This window comes from Meleagris gallopavo, chromosome 5 (genome assembly GCF_905368555.1).
Source record: "Meleagris gallopavo chromosome 5, MGAL_WU_HG_1.1, whole genome shotgun sequence".
Classification (NCBI taxonomy): Eukaryota; Metazoa; Chordata; class Aves; order Galliformes; family Phasianidae; genus Meleagris; species Meleagris gallopavo.
The window spans coordinates 29,198,027-29,214,743 of NC_139408.1; the positions used below are offsets into that span (position 1 = coordinate 29,198,027).

At 41.3% G+C, this 16,717-nt stretch overlaps 1 protein-coding gene across 1 annotated transcript; it reads right to left on the bottom strand.

The window, feature by feature from the left end:
* Positions 1–613: 613 nt before the first annotated feature.
* Positions 614–16,156, bottom strand: THBS1 (thrombospondin 1). The gene is made up of 22 exons (XM_010711620.3): positions 16,025–16,156; positions 15,833–15,926; positions 14,755–15,332; positions 14,144–14,219; positions 13,700–13,896; positions 13,392–13,517; positions 11,793–11,886; positions 10,733–10,906; positions 10,185–10,361; positions 9,675–9,848; positions 9,375–9,502; positions 9,111–9,263; positions 8,401–8,619; positions 7,758–7,865; positions 7,282–7,441; positions 6,776–6,894; positions 5,335–5,569; positions 4,763–4,990; positions 4,352–4,623; positions 3,878–3,975; positions 3,633–3,772; positions 614–2,948 (listed from the first exon to the last, which is right to left on the bottom strand). Exons 2-22 carry the CDS (start codon positions 15,909–15,911, stop codon positions 2,941–2,943), a joined length of 3,543 nt encoding a protein of 1,180 aa, XP_010709922.1. The 5' UTR covers positions 15,912–15,926; positions 16,025–16,156; the 3' UTR covers positions 614–2,940.
* Between the last annotated feature and the right edge of the window lie 561 nt (positions 16,157–16,717).

Consider the following 16,717-nt stretch of genomic DNA (forward strand, 5'->3'; position numbering starts at 1 on the left):
AGTGACAAGATATTTACTGAAAAGCTGCTGATAAGGATACAATTAGAATTGAGCCCAGGAAAATTCATGGCTTTATTTGAGAGCTCATGAGACAAACCATTGCTGCAAGAAAGGACTGGGAAGCTGGTTGTACTGCTTCTAGTTGAGATGATGCCACATCACCAGATTTTTTACTACAGCAGTAGTCTGGGTGGAAGAGACTTGAACAGATAGGCATCTGCAGCTGTTTATCCTGATGCCTCTTTTTATGTGTAAGAAAAGCATGAGGCAGGCCTGGCTAGGGAGGAGTATATGATTAAAATCCCTCAGAGGTTGTTTTCCCTTGTGGCTTTATCAAGGGCCCCGTGGCTATGACTATATTTAGGAGTCCACAATAATGTCTTTAAAATTGAATTGAGCTACTGCCCCTTAAATGCAAAAATACTTTCAGGTGGACAAGTTGTTATGCCTGGGCTGAAACATCCTGCATGCTCTATCTTGTTGCAGTTTTAGGGGAAGATTATTGAGGTGTTAAGTTGAACCCAATTTAACAAGGGTAACAGAGCAATATATTAGCGTAACTGGGAGCTGCAGAAATAGTACAAAGCATGAACAAAACTAGGTGACACAGGTGTAAATATAAATGTCCATGGTGATTTATTGTTCTCTGTAAGAAGTTCTATTGTACATCTTACACAACTTTAAAATGGAAAATGGTTAAAAATGTTTACAAAAAAAGCAGGTTCTTAGAAAATAAAACTAGGAAAAACATTGGGAAGAAGGAAGCAAAAAACTTCAGTTCAGTGTGCAAATATTTTATAAAAATAGAAATACTAGCTCTACAGGTAGCATTTCATGATAAATTATTTAAATAGCATATCTACACAATTATGTGATTAACTATTACAATGGCAATGAGAAAAATAATTTATAAAAACACAAGCAATGGTATACAAGATGTCAAGAAAAAATATAACACAATATTATAAATCGTATTTGACATTTTTCTTCCAATGCTATTTCCTTACTGGGAATATATTTTTCCGCAATGAATTTTTCGACTATGTACAGCATTAACTCTTCAGAACTACAGTAGCTTTAAAGTTTGGTAGACGTTTGAACTCTGCTTAATCCAAAGGTTTCTCTCAGTCACACAATAATGAGGTAATATTTGTACGTAAAACTTTCACCGTGTTTCTTTTCCTTTTTTGAAAAGACAAAGAAATGATATAGGTATAAGAATGCTGCCCCTGTTCATGTACATCAAGCCCTCCCCCTTTTCTGCAAAGAGCTCCTGAAATTCTGTCTAGGCTGTGAAGGATTCCTTCTTTTGTAGCTGCACACTGCTAGTTCCAGTAATTTGTGCGCAGTGACACAAATAGCAAGACTGGATGATTACTGACTGTAGTCACTGTGTCTCTTTCTGCCACCTCCTCTAGGTTGGTTGTTCTGCTTGAAAGTCAGTCCTGCTGACCAGTGGTAAAGCACTGCTGACATTTCACAGCACTAAACTGCTATAATGCTAAATGACATTGTCTCAGCCCTAGCTCTATGGCTAAGACAGGAACTGCTCCCATCTAAAAGGACTTGAGTTTTAATACTGCAGAACAGTTGCCTGCCAGGCAACCAACTGCCTTGCACAAAGAAAGGAAAAGCTAATGCTGAGCTCAGACTGAGAAAAACAAACATTCCATTCCCCACCCTGCTGCTTTTCCCTGTGCCTCAAAGCCATTATGGGAAAATTGCTCTTTGTAACTAATACATCACCAATATCTGCTCCAGACAAGATTTCACTTAACAAAAAATCCTCTAGTTTCACTATAGAACAGAGTTAATAAATAATCTGTATTTACAATCCTACAGTCATGAAGACTTGTAATAATGGTGGATAGTCTTGATGCATTTCTTTCTTTTTTTTTTAAATCAATAATTCCTCAGTCATTACAATATCAAGGATAGTTAAAAATAAATATTTTACAATTTCAGTATTTTATCTACAGGCCCCTTCCCCTCCCCTCTGAAGCGAGGGGCTTAAAGCATCCATGGCATGTAGAAAAGGAATGTTTTTATTACTGTTGTATTTTGTGCCTTTTTAACCATAAAATATGAAGCTAACCATAAAAATATGAAGCACATGCTGGTTTCTTCCTGAAGGACAGCACAGTGCTAGTTGAGATGGTGGTGTTCTCGCACCACAGCTGAAAGAAAACATTTAAAAGGTAAGAAAGATCTGCATCTAACCAGGAAACAGAATCTTGTTGTAAATCCCAGTCCTCCCAACGCTGGTGTGATCCACTGTGCCAATTGCATCCTCCTTTCCCCCCCTCCCTTTACAGAGAGGGGTTTTAGGATATCTGTTTTGTCCTGTGTTATAGAATAGCTGATCTAGCTCACCGCAACAAAGTCAAGGGTTATTTTCATCTAAAAGATGCAACATACAAGAGGATAATTTCTGCAAGTTAAGTGGATGTAAACCAAGGTAGCAGAAACCCCACTAAAAAAACTCCACCCCCCCATGAAGAAAAGATTTGAGAGTTCACCCTCCCACCCAAAATCCCTTTCCCCACACAATGAAAGGTCTTCAGTTTAAGTAGTCCACAGCACATCCAGAGATGTTCTTTTTACAAAATGCTACTCCATGGGACCTCCAGTTAGATGCAGTGACAATGCACTGTGATAAATAAACAAATGTCTTTCTGACTGAAAGAAGTGTGCATTTTCAGTGAAGACAATTCTTATTTGCAAGACATTTGTTTCCTTCCATTTCAGAGGTCAGATGCAAGTTTCATTTCTATTCTCTCAAAACCATTCTCTTGAGGCAGGTAATGTTTCGAGTCCACATTTATGCAGGAGGAAGAAAGGAAGGAATAATATAATGGTCCCAGGATTTGTAAGGCTAAATGTTTCAGAAGGTGCAATACCAGCATTTTAAAATAGTCTCTGAATCCAGTAATCTTGGCATTATGGATCTGTGAAAAAGAGAGAATTAAGGTAAGGCATTTCTGTTATGCATGATTGATTGTGTCTAAGACGTTATCCATATGTTTCCTACAAGCATGTCTAGAAATTAAAGAATGAAGTACTTCAGCACTTTCTGGAGTTTAAATTGAAGAATCTAGTGCATGTAATCATTACCTAACAACATCATAATTTGAAGCAAACTAGGTCAACTTGGAATTTAGTCACATGCACATATCACCACTGAACTGCAAGATCAGAAGGTTGTGTAGACTGTACTTTGCTTATTTTTATTAAGTCAGTCTTTTGCATATTGGACACTATTCTTGCTGGTATTTTCCATTTTCACCTTGCAGTTTGTCATCTGTATTGATTCATTCTACAAAACTTCTTTACAGATTTCAGTTCCAGAAAAGAACTATATCTTAACATAGACACAAGAACTCTTGATACTTTGAACCAGCAAGACAGAGGTATTAAGATTTTGTATTTTCAGATTTTTAGATTGTGAATAGCTTAATTGAAAAGGTGTCCCATTTCTGTCTGTAAAACATGCTTGAGATGAAGCCATGTGAAGTAATGGATGATCTTTCCCTCTTAGCTACTTTTTAAAAACCTGTCCTACTTTTCTTGAGAGCAGCTTTCTTGAACCAATTCTTTTACATAGGGCCTCTTCAATAAAAAGTTTTCCTTACCTCTGCATTCATATTTAAGATCTGAGAAGAACACCATTTCTTGAGAGAAAACAAATAATCCTAGACGACCACCAGCATAAGTTTTATCATAGATTGGTCCTGAGTCTGCCATGATTTTCTTCCCTTCATACATTACAACTCTACAAAGAGATAATATAATCTTGTCAGAAATGAACCTACTGTTAGGTTTATTTTTATAAACATGTGGTTTCTTTGGGACGATTACTTAAAAGGATAATGCTCACCTGATGTAGCCAGTCTTTGGTCTATGGCTAAGGCGCCATCTGTATGCAGTGAAGTCTTTCCAGCCTATGTGACGAGGGTCATGCCACAAAGTTCTCACCTACAAAAGAATAGTTCAGTTAATCAGAGGGTCTGAAATAAGATAACCATTATTTTGATATGCAGGTCTCTTTATGAGTAGCAAATGCTTGAAGTTCATCATTAGGCTCTCTAATGGGTTTTTTGATATCACCTGTATCTAAATTAACTTTTAAGTATATAAACAAATTTACTCCTGTAGTCCAGAAACAATTGATTTACTGCTGCTGAGAAGCCTATCTGCCTATTAATAATTACACTTATTTGTCTTTGCCAAGGTAGCTATCCTATTTTGAGCAGTATGTAGACTCCTGAGCATAACTAATTTTTTGGAAAAACAATATGCCTTACAGTGCACTAAGCAGTATAGAAGCAACGGTTATCAGTGTGACCTTTACCTGGCCAGGTGTGTTTCCTGTGTGCCACAGAGCATTACGAAGGTGTTCTCCTGGACCTGTGGTGGAATTCACAACCTTGATGGAGAGACCTGAGTAGCCTTGAGCTTTGGTTGGTGTGGAGTCCCAGTAAGACTGAGTAATCTGCTTCCACATGACAACGTAAAAACGACTGCTAGATTGGTAGGCAAATACAAAGCCAGCATAATCATCATCCCTTTCTGTATTGATAAAGAAGGTGCCACTGAAGTCCACAGCATTGAATTCATCAAAACCTATGTGGGCATTAGAAGGGGAATATTAAGATGTTGCTTTTGATGTGACTTTTAAACAATTTCTTAACAATTTCTCAGTTTCCATCCCACCTCTGCCCTCAGACACTGTAATGCCTCTAAAAGTTAGTGTTCTCCTTACCAACTGCAAGGCCAGGGTCACAGTTGACTGTCTGAACCAGTTCTTTACCCTGGTGACGTACAACCCAGTTTGGATCATTTTGGGATGTTCCTTTTGGATCCAAGGGAATCATTTGAAACCTTCGGAAGTCAGTCTCACTGATTTCCACATTTTCGGGACAGATGTCATCAATGTCTGGCACACTGTCTTGGTCAAAGTCATCTTTGCAAGCATCTCCACGTCCATCACCTGGAGGACAGAAGTATTCTGAGCAATCAGACATTATGCTGGCAAACAACCACCAGTTTCAAGTCAAGGTGAAAACCTTACTGCAGAGCTCTGACTGCCCAAGTACTGCTGGCAGACACTACAGAAGACAGAACTGTCCCTTTTGCTCCAGCCTGATATTGCTAAGTGTATGAAGACAGTTTAATAAGTGGTCTTTTTATTCTTTACTCCCAAGGAACACTAACATTAGTGCAGATTATCTTTTTATTTTGAATTTTTCCAACCCTAAATAGCATTAAAAAAAAAAAAGTCAAACAGTTGCAAGATATTCTTGAAATGTTACTGTGATACTGGGGTCATCTTACCATCAGAATCCGCTTGATCCGGGTTGGCAACTAATCTGCAGTTATCTTTGTCATCAGGAATACCATCATTGTCATCATCATGGTCACAGGCATCACCTTTTCCATCCTTGTCATGATCAGCTTGATTGGCATTGGGCACATAAGGGCAGTTATCAAGATTATTTTGATGACCATCTTCATCTATGTCCTGGTTGTTGTCACACTCATCACCTATACGGTCAGAGTCAGTATCTTCCTAAAAAAAAGGAAAATAAAGAACATTTTAAAAGCCACGTAAAGCATGTGGATTATGAGCCTTAGTAGCTAGAATTGGGATTTCTTTACTTTAGTGAGAGCTAAAAATATAAGTATTAAAGAAGTATTAAGATTTTAGAATGTTAAGATCTTGACATTGTCTGTAAATCGTGGGGCAGAAAGCAAGAGGTCACCTTTCACCCTGAGATGAGAAAGCAGTTAAGAAAATGACAAATAAGAGTAAGAAGGTTTATAGTCTCAGTTTAAATCCTTCAAGTAACACTGCTTTTAGGCTACATGATGGTTCTAAACTAAATTCTCCTGACTTGTAATCCCTTTTCTAATCCTTCAGTCATTCCAGTTACCTTCCTGAATCAATTCATCTTACAGCCTTGTACTTGGTGGGCCAGCACAAGCTTTATCTACTTTTGTCTTTGAATTTTGAACTAGTAAGTTGTACGAGAGGCTGGATTCCTCCTAAATTTTCGGAGGAAGGTTAAAGAGTGTCATACTCCTTTTCCCTAGGGCAAAGACAAGTTGTGATGCCTTTACTGGTAGAAAAATATAACTTTTTTTATAAAAAAATGTAACTGGTTTGGATTGAAGGATATAGATTATAAAGAGAATGTTTAAATTGAAGTGCAAGTAGTATTTAATATCTGATCAGTTAATTGTTTCTAGCACATTTAGTGTGTAGTATATCCTGCAAGTCCTGAAAGCATGTTTAAGACTCTGGGCTGTTGCTTCTATTCTAGGAAGAGGAGAATGAAGCTTTGAAGCAGCCAAGCACTGCAGTTCATAGTGATTTATAGAGCCTTGAATAATTAAGAATTTCTGTACTATTAACATCCTGCATGTGTTATAGGCTACATATACATTAAACTACTGAAAATATATTCCCTTCCTATCTTGATTTCATAAAATGCTCCCAGGTATTTTATACTGTTACAGTGAGGGTCAGGTACAACTGACAAAAGTAGAGTTGTATGTGCGATAGTCTCATGGATCCTCTCTAGAATTAATTTTCTGAACATTACCTTGCCAATGTTTGAACTGTGAAGGACTAATAGACTAATACTGACACTGTTTGGCAAATTAATGAGCATAGCATGTCAACTCAAGTTTAAGTTATACTTGGGTATAATATCTTGCATATTGTAGCATACATGAACAACAATATTCTATTTGTATAACAGAAATACTCTACCTGGTCAGGATTATGTTCCAGTGGACAGTTATCACACTGATCTCCAACACCGTCCAAGTCTGTGTCCCTCTGGTCTACATTGTAGACATATTGGCAGTTGTCCCTTTCATTGAGGACCCCTGCAACATTAAGATGATTTTGTAAATGCAAGTCAGAATATCCAAATGCTTCAAAAGATCATGCAAAGTCACCACACATTTTGATAATGCTTGATAACATTTTGTAAGCCTTTTGAAAGGCACCTGATTGAAACCTGACTAAGTTACTAGCCTCTATTCTTACTTCCTGTAAGAACTGAAGCTAAAATTTAACTATACCAAAATGAGTATTTTTCGAAATGAATTTCTATTAGCTTCAAGTGCTACTTTAATAGTCTTTATATCCTGAAAACAGAGATGGGATCTTGTGTGTTCAAATATAAATTTCTGGTATGAAACCCGTGGTATCATTGTATACATTTGGCCTATCTGATCAGCAGTGTAAATGTGTAATCAGAGGACACCTACCATCTCCATCAATATCCACTGCACATGCATCTCCTTCTCCATTGTTGTCAGTGTCAATCTGATCAGGGTTGTGATTGTAGGGGCAGTTATCACAACGGTCACCAACATCATCCCTGTCATAGTCATACTGCTGTGGGTTGTAGATGAATGGGCAGTTGTCCTGCAAGAGAAAAGTTGATTTAAAAACAGTCTAATTAAACATACAGCAGCATGAGCAGGATCTGAATGGAACAGCAAAAGGCAGAAGGGAAAGCAGACAGAACTGGAATGCTTTTATCTCAAAACACACAACTGCTTATTTGAGTGTGGGAATGGTTGACTAATAATGAAGATTCATTTTCCAAGCTCACTAGCTGCAGAAGGTTAGTCTGCATACAACATCTGAAGGTTTCTAGGGTAGCTGTTAGTGCCAGCAATTTCATGTGAAGGAACAGGAGAGCTACATTCTAAAAGGCTGTTCTTTTCTGTTGTCTTACCCGGTCATCAGAAATACCATCATCGTCATCATCATTATCACAGGCATCACCAATCCCATCTTTATCATAGTCTTCCTGCCCAGAGTTGGGGAGATTGGGGCAGTTATCCTATAGCATGGATAAAGTACATATTTTTACTTACTCCTGGCTTGAGCACAATAGAGAGAGTTTAGCAGATATAATCATTATGCACAAATCAAAATAGCAAAATCAGTTACATGTTATTTTATTGAAGTCTCTTGATTTTAGTTAACCATATTGTAGTGAGGATATGTATTTGAATGCCGTAGACCAAAATCACTTAAATACAAGATTTAGCTAGTCTTACTCTCCTGCTCTTCCCGCAATATAGATATTTATCAGATCAAAGCTGGTATATGTGATAGAACTGGATTACTCCTAGAATATTTATAACACCTATAATTGTACGAGACTTCTTTCCCCACCCCACCCCCCATGTTGTAGGAATGATTAAAGCAACATTAAGAACCTCCTAACAATAGACAGATATTTTATTAGTTTTAAATCGAGGGTAGTTTAATTGCTCTAACTAAATAGATACTAGCTTTATACCTTAAACCCAAATTATTTTTATAGAACACATCTAAATGAATGCTTCTATAGGAATATTAGATAAACATACTTTTTTACAGTGGTAAGTGGCATTGGCAACACAGACAAGGTTCTCATTTGGCCATCCATCCAAGTCAGTATCTTCTCCACAGATTATGCCATTGCCAGCATAGCCTGGTTTACATTCACAACGATACATCGGGTCACTGAAGTGGCCAAGGTAATTGCATTTGGCATTCTTGTTGCAATCGTGTGTTCCATCTGTGCATGGATTACGTGGCTTGCAGACCTAGAAGACCAGGCAAATTAACTCCACTGGAAAAATCTTTTTATCACACATTTTTATCCAGAGATTCTAACAAGGCAAAGAATACATGCCTATTTTCATCAAGGATGTTTCAATAGGGAAAGAAAAAGCCTAATATATTATTTTCTCTTCACTTTGTAACTCCAGTACCTGTCCTAGCACTGTTTCTCTTGTTCAAAGCTCTTATGTTCAAGTGGAACAATGCACCTTCAAGGTGGGTACTGCTCTACTGTAAATTAATACTTAAATTACTCTCCTAAAATTATGTGCAGTGTCAGAATTCTCCATGGCTGGAAAGGATATTTATAATTCATACAGCAATCCAACAGGAGAAGCATTAATTAATTACTGTTTTGAATTACAGATGATGTACCAAATCCATCTTCCCTGAAATGCATAGTTGCTTTCCACTGTTTGCAGAAAGCAACTTTGTATGGTTCGGTAATCCAGCACAGCTCTCAGGTTGACAATACCTGTTTGTTTGCCATGGCATCCTCAACACTGCGACCAAATGGCTGTGACCCAGTGAAACGTGGTGGACAAGGCAGACAGTTGTATCCAGGTTCAGTATTCTCACACCTGTGTTCTCCATTGAAGACAAAGCAGGCATCAGGAACTTCTTTGCACTGAAATGCAAGAGTTTAAGATAAAAGAAAACAGTGTATTAAAGCACTGGTCTTGCTTCCCTTCCCATTTTCTTCTCCCTTTTAAGTCACAAACTTTTCTAGTCTTCCTACCTCATCAATATCTTGGCAGTGGATACCATCGCCATGGTAGCCAGCAGGACAGGCACCGCACTTCCAAGAACCATCAGGGGAGCTTGTACACGTAGTTCCCGCAAAGCAGGGATTAGACAGACACCCATCTGAGAAACAAATGAGAGTTTAAATGAGGGATGCTGTTGCAATATTGTGTTTTGCCAATATGCTAGTCCAAAGTTTAAGCACTTTGGTTTCAAAGACTTTGGCCATATTTTTTAAGCAGCATAGTCAAGATTGACCACAGCCATTAGATGATTATGGAAAAGGAATACTCACCAACTGGACAGTCCTGTTTGTTGCAGACCTGAGTTCCTTTAGCTTCACCTACACAAGTCTTCCCACCATATTGAGGCTCGGGATTATTGCAGAGACGGCTGCGTTTCTGAAGTCCTCCTCCACATGTCACTGTGCAAGCATCCCATGGAGACCATGGTCCCCAGTTGCCGTTAACTAAAGAAAAGTAGAAATTAAGGCACTTGTATGGATTCTAGTTCAGTAAGAATTACCATTTTCAAAATGTTCCTCCTCTAACAAGAGTACTTGAGACATTGTTCTGACCTAATTCACAGAATGGTGGCCATAATTAATAGGCTCCATAGAAAACTCAGATCACAACTGCTAACAAAATTAAACCATTTTCTATAAAACTAGACTATGAGATTTTACCAAGCCTGTACTAAAGTTTAAAGACGAAAGACTACTAGAAGTCCATTATATGGCAGCTTCCTATTTGGGAAGTTCATTGTTTAAACTAGTGAATAGTAGCTAGCACCTGGACACACTTACTTGGGCAAGGATCTTTCTGGCAGGGCTTGGTTTCTCTTGCTTCACCCTCACAAGGCTTGCCATTCAGCTGTGGTACTGGAGAGTTGCAGAGACGAATTCTAGTGATCATGCCTGTACCACAGGTGACTGAACATGATGACCACGGTGACCAGTGGCTCCAACCACCATCTTGTTTAACTACCGAAAGATATATCTATTAGTAGAGTTTTTGAAAACCAGACTTCAGCTTCAAAGCACTTAGAACATAGAATTGTACTAGAAACTCTCTATACTAGAGAGCCTTAATACAATCACAGATCAAGTTGTTCTATTGCTAGAGAAACTGTACACCTAAACTGGTTTCAATTTTTAACCTGGAACACAATCCAAACATGTTTATTTACTGGATCAACTATCTTCTCTATTTTACTTGTTAAATATAAGTCCTTAAAGCTAGAAGCCAGCACTCCAGTTCAGTGACAGAATAACAGGATAAACTTTGCTGTTAATAGTAAGTCAATAAAAGTGGCCCATGTTTTATTACCAGGATGAATGGATTAAATACTTACATCTCTTATCACACTCTTGAAGGTGGCAAGTCCGAGTCTGCACAGAAGACCCTTCACAGCGGTTGTTGAGGCTGTCACAGGAACGCCCTCTCTGCTGAATTCCATTCCCACAGGTCACTGAACATGAAGTCCATTCAGACCAAGGAGACCATCCATCATCTGCATAGTCGCTAGCTGTAAAGGTGCACAGCTCTGTTATAGCCCTGAATAAGATGCCAAGTATGTATTCTCCGTATTCCTTTCCCCACCCCTTCCCCTGCTTTTTCTTTACCATAAGAAAAAAACTCCACAACTGCCCTCAAAATCTACATGCATTTCCCTTTCTTGTACAAGGTAGAGATCGAGAACTCAAATGTTTCAGTTCTTACACGCATTACCTAAGTTACTTCAGGTGGCTTTACATAATAAGAATGAATTCAGAAGTACTTAGGTTAGACACTATACTAGTTCACAGTCAGCAAGGGTTCTAAGAAAACTCAAGTTTAATTAGCACTGATAACTAGAAGTATTATTGTCCAGAAACCCATTTAAACATTTTTATAAATATGCTTGGTTCATAGCTGCTCTGCAGATAAAGAGAAGCAATGTTGTTGGCTGATATATTTTAATTTGCTGAGATGTGGAATGCATGCACTACTAAAACATATTCACTGGTGAATACAATACACTAGAGCACTTAATACACCTCAAAAACTTGTTCTGCCTGCATGTATTTACGTGTTGTATTTGTATTCTTTGGATTTCAGAGCTCCATTTTACTTCTCTTAATTATATTGATCCAATGTATCCCTAACCTCCTTCTTTCCCTACAGAAATGCAGCGACATCCAAAACTGCTCTGAAGCATTGTAATTTTCAATAGGACAGTAGTAATTCCTTATGTAAGAGGCAAGTGGAAATTAATAGAACAGGTTTCTATTACTATAAGCCATTTAGCAGAGGATAGATATTTGCATTTTAATTTAAAGATGCAGACTACCCGGTTGTCCTCTATACAGATATATAGAGCAGTGCATGTCTACTGGCTGTAGAGAGGTGCGAAGATATTTTTAAGTACTTACGCCAGCATCGGGGGCAGCACTCCCCATCAGGCACAGTGGCATTGGAACAAGGCATGAGAGGGCAAGACACTTTCCGGCATATAGTGGCAGAGTTCTGTAAAGAATTGAAAGAATTCAATAAGCAAGCAGGATATGAAGCATAACTCTGGAGTCTAAACTCACAGCTGATAAAGTCAGATGATAACGATGCCCTTTGTGCAGTACTTAAAGGTTCACATAGCACATCTAAAGTAGAAAACCTTGTATTTAGAGCTGATACAATTCAAGAGTAGTTCCTTCCAGCAATTCTTACTCCATCTTCACCTCATTCCTACCATCCATACTATTTCCTTCTCAGTTAAGCAGTTTTGTTTTGAATAAATTGGTCAAGAATGACTACTAGAAACTAGCTAGACTAAAGGACTGAATAAAGAACTATTCCTATACAATTCCCAAAGTATAAGTTCAGACTTCAAGGGAAAGAACCAAGAAGGCAGCTTTTCTGTTAATATGGATTTAAGCTAATTACATGGTGAACATAAAATGTGTTTAGCAGACTTGGCTGAGGAGCCATACAATCTATAACTTATACTTAAAGGTCTTTGATCTTTAAGCCAAGCAGGCAGGGCAAGAACACCCATCTCCAATCTCAATGAGAGCTAAAGTGCAGTCCGTAGTTTTGCTTCTTAAAGGTAGCAGCTTTGTCAGAAGAATGCCCTTGTCATAATCGTTACAAGCTCCCCCTTTTCCCCAAGCAAATGACTATATTAAGGCAGTTACAGCTAACACTAAATAAGAGGGTTGGTGGGAAGATGAGCAAAGGCAGAAGTCACAGTATCATGTGCTGCACACAAGACTGGAGATAGAAAGCTACAGAAGCAAATGCAGATTTTTGTGAGTTGCCCTGTATTGCACATCTACAGATACTCAGACTCTGTTTCTAAACAGAGGCAAGTAAGATCAGACACTCTTTGGTAGACTGATACTCTGAAACGCTTTGCTTATATATACTTTAAGTATTAAGGCAGAACAAATAATAAATATCTTGTCAGGATACCCTGGGATTTACAGAACTCAACTGTAATCTGGAAAAAAGTTTCTGTTGCATGTGATCTATTAAAAGCCTACAGGACATAGCTAGAAGCATTCATTATATAATGAAAAAAGGTATTTAAGAGCCTTTACTGAGTACTAGAATCTCTTTTCCAGTAAGCAAGCAGGAGGTTCACTGAGGGTAGAATGTGCATTTAAAGTATTTTGGGGAGGAAAGACGACGGTTAATACTGTTTGTTCTTTTAATACTGACTTGTAGACATACACATAAATAACGTAGAAAGCAGAAGCATTCCCAAAATTCTGAAAGTAAATGCATTTTTAACATCTGAATGAGAGTGACACTCAGTGTAATTCTAAATTACTGCTGTAGTAATACTATACAAAAGTTGTATTCATGTAAGAGATTTAGTAGGGTAAAAAAAGGACAAGCTGAATACTTCTCTGGGTATGATAGGCCCCATTCTGTGTAGGATTTGTTCAAACAAAGACCATCATTTAGAATTATCTGTGAATCTGAAGTCATGAATTTATATACAGAGAACTTATGAATGCAAGGAATCTTACCTGGCAAGTACATTCAGTGCAGCTGTCAATAGTCCACTCTTCCTTATTTTTGTGCAAGATCCCATTATGAATGCATACTCCAGGAGTGATCTGGACCACTTTGGCAATCAGTTCATTTTCTTCAGTCTTAAATGGCAGGTGTGGGGGGGAGGGCAGCAGAGAGAAGATACTTAGAAGTTAACACAGAAAAAACACTTCCACAAATTCATAGCAAAAGTGAAGTTATTACTGTTTATCCAAGCTCAAAGGACAACGTACAATTCTTTAAGTGCCAGATAAGACATACTGTGAATATAACAAATACTTACCACTTTGCGAACTCTGTCTTGAAGTGTTGTAACCATGGACCGTAGCCCTTGCAGTTCTACAAACATGTTAGTTAGTTCATCACAGGAAAAGCCACAGACTGCTTGAATGTCCTTTGTTTTATGGCCAATGTAGTTGGTGCGGATAGCTGGGCTGGAACCATTTATGGGGTTGTCCAAAGTAATGATTGCACTAGTAGCTAAGAAACAAGAAAGTTTACATGAGTAAATGCATTTTTTTTGCCGTGTACATTTATAATTCCAGGGTAGCACCTGTTATACAGCTATCACCAGATTCACTAGAGTATCTCCAAAAAAATACTATTTCTTATGCAATGTAGATTTGAATGTCAGCATACTTCTAAATTCTGTTTCAGTTTATCTTTCTAACGTACTGAGGAACCCTCTACTTAATAGATCATTGGATTCAGAAGATTGCAGACTTACAGCTGGAGCAGCCTTTGTTCCTCAGAATAGTTTCCGGAGTTGTTCCAAACACGAACCGTACGTTCTGCAACAGTCCCTGTGGAAAAAGAAAGAATTGCAGCTACCTGCAACAACTGCAAGGGAAAGAAGGATAACTTGCAGGGAGAGAGCCTGTAGACAATAAAGTTCACCTAAGTTCATCACAAGTAATTTCACAACGGACAGATGGCAAGGTGAAACATGTTAATTTATTCTCCTGAGTGACAGCAAGCCCTGCTTCCTAACATTCTCAGTCTTGACCACAAAGACCTGGCAAATCGCCAGGCAGGAAGGGAAAAAAGCATCAGTTTCTCAGTCTTGTATAATAAGTTGAGCAATCAAACTACAACCACCTGTCCAGAAGCTCTGGGACCTACTGTTGCATAAAGTTCTCTCCACAAACCTAATGCTTCACACTTCAAGCTGCATTGATAGAGCTTAGTAGATTTAGAGGTGGTCCACATGAGGCATACAGAAGCAGAATCTTTTCTCCCTGTTTCCTACAATTTTCTAACTGTTTAGATTGGTTGAATAATGTACTTTCAAGGCATATGACTGAAAATAATACGCAAAAATGCAAGGAAAAATCTTACCTGGAAGTTGTCATTGACTCCCCCTTTGGCAATACGAAGCCTGGCACTGCTGGCCAGGCCCCTGCTGAAAATCTTTTGAATGGGAATGTCCAGTTCAGCATTCTCCATTTTCTCACACCCCACATAAAGCTGAGCCCGGTCTTCTTGCACAAACAAGGTGATGTTCTTCCAGTGTCCTGTAGCTAACAAAGCATCCTCTACAGACACTAACTGCTGCTTGCCATCACCAGAGAGGCTCAGGTCCAAGGTGCCTGCCTTGCCATTTGAAACTAGACTGAAGACATGACCAGAGCCGTCTTTCCGTTCCACAGACAGCAGTGTGCCTCTGCTCTTCTTGGCTTGCCGGAGAGTGGCCAGAAGGATGAAGCCCTTCTCAGCATGGATGATATCTAACAAGTCTTGGAACTTGGAGTCAGGGACAGCAGGGATACGACTGGCATCTTCAATGCGGTAAGCAGGGCTGGAGGACTCCGGCCCCTTCACCAGATGCACCCCAGGTGCCCGGCGCCCAGCTCCGTTGCGATTCAAGTTAAGGTGTTCAAAGACATCAAAGACGTTGTCATCATCACCCCTGGACTCTGCAGAGAGATCAGAGTATCCATCGTAAGCCATGGAGAAGAAAAGGCTGCAAAACCACACATCTCTCAGGGCTGCTTAACACACTGACCAGCGATGCTGGCATTACAAGATACGCAGAGCACAGGCAGCAGCTCTCAAGGCACGGCAGTCCCAGCGGGAGCTGCGTGCGGCACTCCGCGCACATTCTTGTGAAAGAGCCAGGAGGCACAGGAGCGCCGGGTACCCGCTGACTGACACCGAGGTAGCGCAAGGCTCTCACAGCAGCCGCCCGAAGAAGGAACGGGACAGCAAACCCCTGCGGGGACATCAGGTTGGCGAGATGCTCTCGAGAGCTTCTGCTTTTGAATGCTGCGGGAATTCCACGCCGAAGTTCCGTAACTAACTACCGCTCTGCTTAAAGTCTTTCGTTCGCCGAGCCGCGGCGTTCCGCCCCTCGGAGCCGTCTCCCCATACCCACCCAAGGCGCGCTCCAGCCGACCCCGCCCGCGCCGGCCCTTACCTGCCGTGCGTTTGGCTTCCGGGCTGCCGAGCGCCAGGAGAAGGAGAACGAGACCAGCGGCTGGCCCCATGGCGAGCATCTGCCTCTGACCGACCTGGGAACGGCCACAAAGGAAAAGGTCACAGAGCTGCCCCGCGGCTCGGCGCGACGGGACGGGTGCCCTGGAACGGCGGGAACTGCATCAGCACTTACCTGCAGGGAGAGCGGGCGGGCAGCTCCCGCTACGGGCGAGCGATATCCTCCGAGGACTGCGGCGGCACCTCGGCGCAGGGAGCGCTGCGCTGTGCGGCTGTGTTCGGCGCTGCCGAGTGCTCTGCGGACGCCGGGCTCCGCGCGCGCCTTTAAAGGGTCGCTCGCATTCCTGGGCGCGCAGCGGGCCAATCGGCGGCGGCGGGGCAGGAAGCGGGAGGCGTGCGCGATACGCGCAACGGTCGGAGTCGGCGTTCCGCAGAGTGACCGCCGCGGGTCGGGGGCGGAGCCGCGTGCAGAGCCGCGCGCCGGGCAGCGAGCGGTGGCCGCGGGCCTCCCGGAAGCGCCGCTTGGGGGCGCCCCGCGAGCGGCGTCGGAGGCACTTGTCCTTTTATGGCGAGTCCCGGCGCCCGAAGGGGCGGCCGCCGTTCCTCGGCCCCGGCGCCCGGGAGCGCGGCGCGGCCGGGCACGCGGCCAGGCGTCGGCCGCACTGGAAGCGGCTTAGGAGCGAGTCCCAGCGCGGGGATAGCAGTGCCGCGGGGATAGCGGTGCCCTGGCCTCGCGATGCCGACACGCGGCAGCCCCCGGGGCACGAGCCGCAGCGGGTCGGCTGAGCCTCGCAACCCTCGTGGCAGCAGCTCCTCCCCTCCCCCAGCACGCGGCGTCCGGAGACCGCGCGTAAACCCCGACAGCTCT